Raw genomic sequence first — 11,826 nt, forward strand, 5'->3', positions numbered from 1 at the left:
ATCAGAATGAGGAAATTGGTCTCCCACCTCCCAACCAGATCCTTATCCCCACAAGCAAATGAAATCGCATTCTGCAGCTAACTAGTAAGTCTAATTATACTTATTTGTTGTTTTAGACAGGAATTCTAGGCTCAATTATACACTGCAGAGAATAAGATTTGGATACATATATATTTTTAATCAGCAACATTAGGCAAATCTCAAGGCTTATGTACAAATTAACCAGTTTCACCTGCAGCAGGACACAGTATAGAGTTCTATGAATTGACACAGGGTCAGAGGATCTTGCCTGCTCTGTAACAGATCTCACGAATCAACATTTCAATGTTTGTCATACAGCCCTTGTATTTCTGCACCTACACTTTCCACAAAGAGCAGAGCCAGTGACAGCCTTTTCCACATTTTAAGACTTACCAACCCATTAGAAACAGGAAACGCGCGTGTTACAAGGTTTTCAAAAATCTCCAATCTGTTCTGCTCTTCCTGCTTATAGGCCAGCCGCAAATTTCTCATATCCTGTCAAAAATAAGTTACACTATTTTACTCTACAATAATTTTTTTTAAAAAAAAAGAAGTTAGAAGAAATTTGATAGAAGGAAGGTGTATATGCAGGACTAAGGCACTGGCATTATCTAACTCACATGAGAAGCAAGTTCTATGAGTGTTCATATCAGATGACTAGGATCATCATTACAGTTGCTAGATATCATAAAATAGCCATTTTTCCTTTGAATTCACTCTTGAGACAAAAGGCAGAAGTGTTTAAGACTGTAAGTGTCATAAGAGGAATTGAAATACATTATTTAAAAGAAGCAGGGTTCAAATACAGGGAACTGATCAGACTAAAAGTGTACATGTGCATGCAGATTCCTCTTATACAAAACCAAAATGAAAATACTTCAAGATGCATAAATCTCTACCATACCATACCTTGCAAACTATTTCTATACCACACGAGTTGTCTCCGTGGCTCTGTACTCCAATTTTTTCAACTCTGCTAATGACTCCAAGAGGAACATCAACAACAAAAGGTGGATCCTGAAATTCATATATAAAATGAATTTTGTTAAATTAGAAGGAACACAAACTAGTATTATTCAAGTATATTCCATTAGTGAATTGTCATTCCTCTTCAACAGGCTGCTGTGCAACATCATGCTTCACTTATATCAAATTTGTCACTTTCTGAAATCTATTTGAACAACATTCCTACTTGAAACAATGCATAGAAGTAAAGTCTTACCCTTTCAACACTTTTGATATACATTCTGAAGTCCGTCACTGTTAGCGTACCACTGACTGCTCCCATAAATGGACAGATATACATAACATCTTTAGCTGGAAAACAGACAAGTTAAAGCTTTGTTTTACTATTACAAATATATGTTCCATAAAAAAAAAATAATATATATTTCCATTTAAAAACAGCAAGATTTTTGCAGTTCCATAAGATTTTGATGCTTGACCTCTACAGGAAAGCCTACTCTACAGACACTGTTAGGACTGAAAGAGCTGTCTTTGTCTCAACAATGAAAACAAACAAATTCCTCAGTCTCACTGGTGCTCAGCAACTGCTGAGCAACTGGAGCTGGTCTCAGCTAGGCTGGGTGGAGGAAGGGTGGGCAGGCAGCTTTGGCCCCTGCTCTGAGCTGTAAAGAACTCACACTCATCTCAAGAGAGAAAGCATCCAAATGGGCAGTTACTGATGTGTTCGCAACTGACCTTCAGGTGACTCAGTTATATACACATATCTTCCTTTTCACTTCTATTTGAAAGAATCAGTAGTCTTTTATAGCCAAGTGCTGTACTGCTAATGCAGAGCTTGCCGTCACAGGCCAAAGTGAAATTAATCTCATTAAAAACTGGAAACTAAGCTTTCCATAATTTCACCTTCTTTGCTCCCACAATTTTGAAACTTTTGAACCTATGAAATATCCTTGGCATCCTCTAGCAGAAATGCAATCCATACACTGTTATGGAAACAAACTAACCCTTGAAAAAAAATGATATATCTATACTGAATAAGTCATCCCCTGGAACTGATTTCTCTTTCCTACATTTGGATTTAAAAGACAAAGAAAGGAAATCCACACCAAATCAGCTAATATAAAGTGGCATTGAATTAAAAAATAAAAAAAAACCCAAAGAAACAACAAAAGTCAAAAGGAAATAATATTCTGTTTTTTAATAAATAAACTAGAGATTCAGTAGGTACTCGATACGCTTACCAATAACTTTGATTGACTCTCCAGGAAAAAGAGGAGCCTCTTCCATCTGTGCTACTTTGTTCCCATCCCGCAGTGCCTGGCAGAAACCCAAAACCATGAGTAAATCTCACTTTCCATCTGTACTGCATTGATACATTTTGATGCAAAGTGCTTTTACTACCAGATCACTGGAACACGAGAAGTTTATCTTTTTTTACAAGGCACAACTGTATTAAACAGTACCATATTAAAACTACCAAATGCAAATGTCGGTAATATAAACATTACACAGACATACATGTTAACAGAATATTAGTAATAAAGCATTTAAGCAACAATTAGTTTCACATGCAAGCTACATACAGCATTAAAAAAATCGAACAATAAGATCAGCCTACATTTGTAATTAATAATTTGTTAGTCTTTTGCTAAATGCAGGTATTATTCTGGATTTTATCAACTTCAGAACATTTTAAAGCTCAGATTAGGTTGGGGTTTTTTCTGTTCTTAATGTTGTCTATAAAATATGTAAGTGTTTTCATCTGAGATAATTATATGGCAGAAGCTTTAATTATTTGACATTTTAACTTTGTATTTTTAATAGCAAGAAAACAGAAGTACCCCACGATGCTCTATTTCAATCAATATCCTACTGAGAAGCCACAGGTTATGGAAGAGGTCCATTATAGGAATTTTGGATCCAGAAGGTCAGATTAAAAATGAAGCAATAATGAAATATAGAAGAACAATTAGCAATTTTAAAGTAAGGGCTAGATCCATAAATTTTCATTTAGGTAAATGGCTACATTCCTGAATGATACGACACTGACCCTTTGGGTCCTTCCTTGGCAGCTAAGATTTACTATGTGCTAAAGAATTTAATTAAGAATAAAAGGGTTTGCGGGACTTTCAAGGACCACGTGAGAAAGTGATCTCCCTTAGGTCAACATGATAAAATATTAAGGTTTTAATTTTTTACATCCTAAAATAAGAATAAACATAATGGGCTATGTTAGAATAAACAAATAACTCTTCCCTCGTACAACAGCTCTGATCCACACACAAATAACTGGTAGGACCTGTCTGCTTCCAAACAATCCTAAGCATTCATTAATAAATAATTTCTAAAGGTCTTTAAAGTGGTCTCCAGCTTTACATTTTCTTGGAAACTAACAGAATTTTATATTCGGCACCCAATCACAAAAGACATTGTGCAGACGATTAGCCAATACTTACAAACTTAGAAGGACAACTGTGCTTTGTCAGACAGGGACTTTGCAGTTTAGACCGCATGACACTACATGAAACTCCTATCTAGCACATAACCAGTTAACACTAAACAATTTCTATGGATTCTCTTGCATGAGAAATAAGATTTGGATGTACTGTACAAGTGCTAATATATAGTACCTTACTACACAGTTAATGAATGGAAGATAAAACTTGCCACCTGATCAGTTTCTGCTTCAGAATGATAGCCATTGTGTCCATCCTGAATCTCCTGCATTGCATGAGGCAGCAGTAGGGCAAGAGAGAAGTAAGAGGAAAAAACATGCAGACAACAGGTGAAAGGACAGAATCTTTTCTTCTGTTTCTCTTTTTTTTTTTTCTTTTCTTAAAAAGACAGCATACACTTTAAATCCAGCGTAGCTATTCAATTCACCCACTCCTGGCACAAACTACTTTCTGCAGAACGGAATCCAAGCTATCAGCATGCTCCTTTTCATGTTACTTGGCACAACACAAAGTGAAAATTTTACTCCCTTTTTCACAAAATGTCAGTGCTGGTAGATAAGAACTTAAAAGTATGTACTGTCTTTTTAAGACAAACAACCTAACAGTGAAGAAAATTAATTCAAAGTATGCCACATGCTTATCAATAGAAGAAATTGAGTACAGCTTGCAGTGGTAGCATTAGGGGAAAACTCATGCAATCTTTCAAGGTAAAAATAGGTCAGCATCAAATAGAAGTATCTAGACAATTTTAAAATAATTTTACTGGGTAAAACATGTTTTAATTGAACATTCACAGTTTTATGGTGCCACATATTTTTCCAGCAACTTCTGTGTTGCTGCTGGAAACCTAGTCAGGAACTTTACAAAACCAATAATTACTCCTTATAGCAAAATATGCAAAAATTTCACATTTTAATTAATTTTTGCATCATATTGGCAGCAAATTCTGAATATTACTTCACTTTAATAAACATAAGGTCTCAATGCACTCCAGAGAGAAGCACAAACGTCATAAGGTCATATGAAATAATTGGTTTAATACATTCAGCCAAAATTGTTCTTCTGTCTTCTTTATTAGCCATTGTGTTCATGACAGTCCATTATTCCCAGTTCACATACAAAGAACTTCTCAATTCGTAGACTGTAAAACCAGCCTCAGCCTAAATATACAGGTTTGCTGATGTCAATTTTTCTTTTAACAATATTTCTACAGAACCCTGAAAAAATTAAAAACTTAGAAGGACTTTAGATATCTTCAGATAATTTGAACTTTACAAGAGTTTAAAAAGATATAATTAATTATAAAGGGCTCCTAATAGTTACGCATGGTGGGATTCTATTAAACAGAAATTCCTTAAATTTAAGACTATAAAAAGTAAATACTGTGACCTCTAGAAAAAAAAACAAAACAGGACAACCAGCAAATACATCAAACGATTTTGAATAAATGAAATACAGAGAAACACTGCACATCATTCAAAGATCAAAGCCTTTACAAAGAAATATGAAAAAAGTAAAGAAAACAATAAAATTTTGTTGCTCAACCCAGACCAATTATTTCAAGAGCTCTCTATTAAAAAAATGAATAAAGATCAACTCGTGGATTTGTCCGATTGGACTAAACACGTCATATTCAAATATGTAAACAATGGATAAAAAGAAATCATTCAGCCTTCATCTCCTCGTTTGAGGCAAAACAAGAGCTCTTTGTTTGAATAATAGTGTTAGACACATTTCATGAACAATGTCAGAACACTATCCAGATAATTTCTCACTCCATAAATGCTACCAAGAGAGAGGGACACGGAAACAAGGCATGCCCTTTTCATATCTGCAATGAACAATGGCAAAGACCTAGCCTTAAAATTATCATTAAAAAGATGCAGGTCATTGCACTGGTGTCTAACTTCAAACCTAACTTTCAATCCCACTACTGTGAGGAACATTAAGGTAAAACATGTAGAAAGGCAAGCACAAATTGATGTCTTATTTAAATAGGATAGACAAAGACGTAACTCTTCTAATGCTAATATTCTTTATCATAGATAACACATTAGAGCTGCTAATACAACACTCTGTAGTCTGAAGCATGTAAGCCTCAGTTGCAAGCATCCACTTTGTCAAAATTAATGTAATAAAACTGAAGTTAGTATTGCACATTCATAACATCATTTAAAAATACTGCTCTCTTACACATTGACTTTTATATACATTACAATGTTTCCGTAAGCAATAAAGCATTTCTATAGCAAAGAAGCTGTTGCACTGCATAGCAATATGGTCTGACTGGTTCAGAAAACCATTAATGAAGTAAAGAAGAACGCTTGACACACCAAGATCTCACACAGCACAAAAGACAAACAGGTATGAGGCCGTTTTACTGCTAGCCAACAATAATCTTACCCGTATAACAGGCCTCCTGTATACCTGTTAGTTAAAATATAAAATGTTATCCAACAAAACAGACAGATTTGATCTGTTAAAGATATTATATCCTACTTCATCAGATTTTCAGAAGAACTCTACTTCCAAACATTTTGAAAGAACAAAACAAAACTAGGCAGATCTAGCAGCTCTCTTGCAGAATTGTTGTGGTCTAAAACCAATCTAGACACTTCATTTTTAGTGATGTAACAAATGCCAAGCTCTTTTGAAACATTCATTCCTAATCACCCTTTTATCCAGTTACAATGTGCTACTGTGAAAAGAGAAGAGGGGCTGGTAATCCTTCCAGGTGGAAGACAATAACCCTGCACTAACAGCCATAAAGTAGAACCACAGTACCCTTTTTGAGTCAAATGGCAAAACAAGGATGGTGACAACTTTTCCCGACTTATTTCTGAAGGTGTCTATATTCAGCTACTATTATCTAAGCAATTTTTGGTTACGTGAGCCCCTCATTCAGGAACACTCACAAGGCAGACTGTGTCAGAGAAGACCTATGCAGTAGGGTTCGAACTCAGAGTGAGCTCATTTGCTGTAGGGTTTAGCAAGCAAGAGCTTGCTCAGTGCCCTCTAGTTACAATTTGCAGCCCCTTTGCTTCTGTTTGATTTCCGTGAATTACATCCTGGTAAGGTAAGTTACACAGAGTAACATGAGTAACACCGTTACATATAAGAATCGATATATTTACATTAAAAAAAAAGGATGTAAGAAGTAATAAAACGGGGACTTCCCAGTAAATCCAGCAGAAAGCAACAGAACTGCCTGAGCAGTCCCCTAAGAAAACGCACAGAGCTGACCATACCCAGAGCTTCTGACTTGTTGTAAGACTGTCTCTAAAAGCAGCAATTTGAGATAAACAAAGGAAAGAAAACCCAGAAAATTGATCAATGTGCATCAAAAGGGAAAGATGTCTCCAAGGAAAACCAACTTATAAATGGGCATTCCCTTTTTATACGTGAATTCCACAGTAATAAAGAATAAATCAGCCTGCTAGTGGTACTGACTAAGCAACTAACTGTACCACAGAACTTGTACAGAAGCCAAGTGCCAAGGAAACCCTCTCCTAAAGTACAGACACCACTTCACAAAATAATGGTCTCGAATGTAACTGAAGATGTTCTCAGAAAAGTAATTCCACGATGTTATACACAAAAATGGGATTTCAAATCACAGCAATGCTATGATGCCCAACAGAATTTATACACAAAAATTCTGAATATTGCCAGGCTTAATTTTTCCCTTTTATTTCTAAGAAACAAAGAATGAAGTAGAATTTTAATTAGGCTTTGAAAGACTTCCTCCTGTCAAATAATAGCCAAAATGAGTTTGGTATAGAGAAGGAGGTTATTTAGAACTTAAAAGTGCTCTTTATTCCAGACGAATGTGTTCTAACTCAGAGATAAACTGAACACCAAGCTTACACGCTTGGTCTACAGGGCAAATACAACATCGACAGCTGTAATGCAAGCTTTGCCACAATGTTTCATCAAAGAAGTTAGCCTTGACCTGAAGAAAGCATTTGCAATTCAGCTGCCATAGTACTTTTTTTTTATGAGTATAAGCTGCTGACTCTGCCAATAGTGTAAAACTCTGTGAGGTGAATTTTTAAGTAGACTACGGTCAAAAACATTTTGTAGATTCATCTTCAGGCTTGGGATGAACCTGACCTGCTGCCACAGAATCTAAAATGCTCTCTTCTGGAATGACAAACTTTTAAATCACAGAACACATTAGAAAATGATTTAATATCTTGTTAAAACAAGAAGAAGATAAAATCGTAATTTGGCCATTTTGCATGAAGACCATGAAACTATTTCAAACCTAGGAAGAAAAAAGGATCTAGTTAGCAGCAGCCTGGGTTTCTTAAAGGGAATAAGAGAAGGAAAACAGTGTATGCTCCATGCTTGATAGTTTAGTTGGCTGGCTGCATGTAGGAAATGGCAAATGAGCATGAAAAAACAGGAGGACAAAAAGCAAAATGGAACCTCTCAGGTAAACCACTTTGTGCAATCATTACCTTAGTGCCAAAAATGTTGCTGGTAGGGAATGAAAAAGGTGATTCTGTCTGTTTCAGATTAAATTCTCTGTCTCTGGTGAAACCCAACAAAAATGACAGCCATTTATGTTCTTAGCACAGTAACAAAGACATGCATTTATTTTTTGTGAAATCTCTGTACACCGACTGACACACTATAAAAAATTTTAACCTGCAACTATTAATCTACTTTAGCAAATTTTTTTATAGCAATCAAAAGAAAAGACAACTCACTTTTGGCAGTTTACTCAAAACACTGACTTTTAATTTTCCTTTCACCTCTCTCGTTTTCTATTCTGCAGACTTCAATGTGACTATTTTAAATATGGAGGAAAACACAGAGCAGACTCAAGAAACTCCTACGCATAATGAGATGTTTCTAGTTCTGAAACACTCAGCGATCACCTCAGTACTTAGAGCCTGACAATCAGGGCAGCAAGAACTTGCCTGATCATTCACCCTTTAATCTTAAACAAATCAATGCAATGCTAGTCACTTACCCTGTAGTCTCTGGACACACCTTCTGAGGGAACAGATCCTGAAATCTGACTAGAAATGGTTGCAGCTATCAGCTGTTTACACCATTCCACATGGGATCCAGTTGGGCTATAAAATCAGAATATTCCAAATTATTTAGCAGGAATTAAAAATGTATATTGAAGATGGTATACCAACTGAATGCATACAGAAAACAAAACCATAAATTATCACAAATGTCATAAAAATTAGCTTGCTTTGTAGGTAGAATGTAACTATTTACCTGAACAAGTTAGGGAAAACAATTTTACTAGATCTTATCAGAGATGTAGAGCTGTCAGCAGGTTAAAAGTTAGGTTAGGGTCCTACGAACTTATGAAAACATTGATTTCCTTATCCTGTGTTATTTTTTTCATCATTCATACATTTTTCATTCATTAAGCCATCCATGGAATGAATTTGGTTAAGTAATAGGAAACTTCTTGCACTTCTCTCATTATTAGTTCCTGATTGTACAGTAAATCCTCAGAATTAAATGATTCTATTCTAGTATTTAAAATTTTAAACTATTCTAGTGTTGTATTCCATATTAGATGTAGAAAATACATATTTTCTAAAGTGTAACCTCTAGTTAGCTGTATTTTTTTCCTGGTCATAAAAGAGTTTCTGAATAATCTTCAGGACCAGCCTTCCCATGCCACAGCAAGGAATTCTGCACTGTAGGGTGTTTATAAGAACCCTAAAGACAAATCATGTGAACAGCAGAATTGCACTAAATCCCAATGATGCGTATTGAAAATAGCCACCTGAACTAATGCTGCTTACAAAGAACACAGTATTGAGATTGTGATGCACTTACAGTTTGTTCCCAGCCACTCTGAAGCGTGCCAGGTCTGCTTCAAAACATGCCAGTATCTGATGAAAAACTGGGAATGCCAGAGAGAACTGTTCCCTGAGTGCCACGGCAACCTCAGCTGATGCCTTAGATAACTGCTATTTCTTCAAACAGTTTAGCTGGGCTCTTCTACAGGCTTAATGCTCATTCAGAAGTTACATACAGAAAGAAAAATTTAACTCATTTTTAGAATTCATTTGTAAACCAGCTTTGGATTCTGTGAGTGACTCTGCATGAGTGACTACATAAACTTCTCCAGCATCCAACAGGTGCACCACAACTTGGCCATCAAGAGGGTGGGATAATGGCATAATTTACTACTAATAAGTTACTACTTAACAAGAGGTCTTTTCTTACACGAGCTCTGCTAGGATAGGCAGGTATAAAGTGAAGATGTGTGCAGCACAACTTCATACCCCAAATGAAAGCTCTCTTGGAGCTTTTCTGATAAATGTTAACAGCTTTCTCCCCACCTGCAAAACTCGAACAGTACTAGATCACAAAATGTTGTTCTGCAACTAAAACACATCAATGGTAGCCCTGCTCAAACAATGAAGACAACTCTGAACTCAAGTCCAGGTTCACTTAGAGAAATATTTCACTTAGGCTTTGAAAAGAATGCCCAAGCTAAACCCTACAACAACGCTTTCCTGATCTCACTTATTTCTCCCTCTCTCACATATCTTAATTTCTAGTACATCTCTACAGGGTTTGCCTAAGTTTGTTTCCAAATAAGCATTTACTTGTTAATTAAGGAAAGGATTTATTTTTCTACGGCTTATCTTCATCAGGAATCATTATATAAACAAAGTTAACAGTGGCAGGAAAATGAAGGTGAATGTGGGTCTGTCTCCTACGATCAGCATCTTGGGATGTATCAGTATCCCACGGGATGCTGATCACAGAATCACAGAATGCCAGACTGGCAGGGATCTTGGGGATCATCCGATCTCTTTTAGGTAATGTATAGCTTAAACGAGACAGCTCAAAAGTGTCCAGTGTAAAGGAATCTACCACTCACCCGGGGAGATTATTCCAATGTTTAACTGTTCTCATGGTGAAAAATTTTCTTCTGGAATCCAATCTTCCCGGGAGCAATTCACACCCATTACACCCTTGTCTTTTCCATACTCCTTGTAAGAAGGGAGTGTCTATCCTCTTGGTAGACACCCTTTATATAGTGATACCTGGGAATAAACCTTCTTTTCTCAAGGCTGAACAAACTCAGTTCTCTCAGCCTTATTTCACATGGAAAGTTTCCCAGTTCTCTAATCATCTTAGGGGCTCTTTTCTGGACCTTTTCCAGCCTGTCTGCATGTTTTTTGATCATTCCGACATGACTTATCACCGTCTGCTAAGTGGGACACATAGCAGGGCGCCTCTTTTCGCTCCGTCTCACCTGGGCTCACACACATTAGCGAACCCTGGCGCCGCGGTCCTGGCAAATCAGCGATGAGCGGACAGCAGAGCTGGTCCAGGTGAAAGCTCCGCTAGTTTCTACTCCTAGTTTAGGGGTTTTTTTTAATTCAGCTCTGACGCTGCCTCCAGCTGGGAACTTCCCAAGGCAAGAACTGCTCCGCCTGGGGTCGAGGCCCGGCGAGACCCCGCTCAGCGGCACCCGGCGGGACAGACCGGCCTCACCCGCGGACAGACACACGGACAGCCGCACCTCGTCCCATGAAACAGAACAAAACGGGGAACAGAGACTTGCGAGCCAGGAGCGGTGTCGCTAGGCTGGAAAACACCTTCGAGATCCCCGAGCGCAGGGGGAGAAGCGGAGCCTCCTCCTCACCCAGAAGGAGCAGAGCCCTTTCCCTCCCAGGAATCCGAGCCGACCCCGAAAAGCAGATCCCACCCCCCCCACCGCGGGGAATCCGAGCTCCGGGTGCGCGGAGCCCCTTCCCCCCTCCTCTCCCCGCCGCCCACCTGTCCATGGCCTCTCCGCCCGGCTGCCGCGGCGCCGCCGCCCGCCCGGCCCTGCGGCCGCCGCCCTCCGCCAGCGCCGGCGCGCGCTCCATGCTTCCGGCCCGCCGCGAGCTGTCAGCGCGGCCGCCGCGCTTACCCACAGCGCCCCGCGCGCGGCCCGCGGCGCCCCCCGGCGGCCAGGGGAGGCGGCGCCGCGCGCCCCCCGCCCAGCGCCCCCACCCCGAGCCGCGCCAGGGGAGCAAGGCAGGAGGAATAAGGAAGGCACTCGTCGAAGAAACTTCCTAAATAAGTACGGGACGCCCGGCCCAGAGCTAGGTGTGTCTTCTCGGGCCCGTGGAAGGAAGGACTGAGAAAGGAAGAAACTACACTAGCCTTCCGAGATGATCTCTCATAGAGGATGCTGGGCAGTCACAGCTGGAAGGTGTTCACAGCCCAGTCCTGCTTCTTTCTTCGCCCCTTCTGGAAAAGGCACTCATCGCCTCCATGCCTCACCTTCACTGCCTCCTTCACCTCACAGAATCATGGAATCACCAGGTTGGAAGAGACCCACCAGACCATCGAGTCCAACCATTCCTATCAAACACTAAACCATGTCCCCCAGCAC

At 39.0% G+C, this 11,826-nt stretch overlaps 1 protein-coding gene across 4 annotated transcripts in view; it reads right to left on the bottom strand.

Moving 5' to 3' along the window:
• The window catches only part of MTMR1 (myotubularin related protein 1), a 35,868-nt gene extending 24,562 nt beyond the window's left edge, over positions 1–11,306 (bottom strand). The window contains exons 1-8 of one of the 4 annotated variants that reach the window (XM_069868042.1): positions 11,223–11,306; positions 8,425–8,530; positions 5,847–5,870; positions 3,658–3,708; positions 2,229–2,304; positions 1,244–1,338; positions 931–1,038; positions 415–516 (exon numbers count right to left, since the gene is read on the bottom strand). In XM_069868042.1, the coding sequence (XP_069724143.1) occupies positions 415–516; positions 931–1,038; positions 1,244–1,338; positions 2,229–2,304; positions 3,658–3,708; positions 5,847–5,870; positions 8,425–8,530; positions 11,223–11,230 (570 nt within the window). In that variant the 5' untranslated portion in view covers positions 11,231–11,306. The remainder of the gene's footprint in view (positions 1–414; positions 517–930; positions 1,039–1,243; positions 1,339–2,228; positions 2,305–3,657; positions 3,709–5,846; positions 5,871–8,424; positions 8,531–11,222) is intronic. The other 3 variants (XM_069868043.1, XM_069868044.1, XM_069868045.1) reach the window with 3 other exon arrangements.
• Between the last annotated feature and the right edge of the window lie 520 nt (positions 11,307–11,826).

Source organism: Phaenicophaeus curvirostris, chromosome 13 (assembly GCF_032191515.1).
Source record: "Phaenicophaeus curvirostris isolate KB17595 chromosome 13, BPBGC_Pcur_1.0, whole genome shotgun sequence".
Lineage (NCBI taxonomy): Eukaryota > Metazoa > Chordata > Aves > Cuculiformes > Cuculidae > Phaenicophaeus > Phaenicophaeus curvirostris.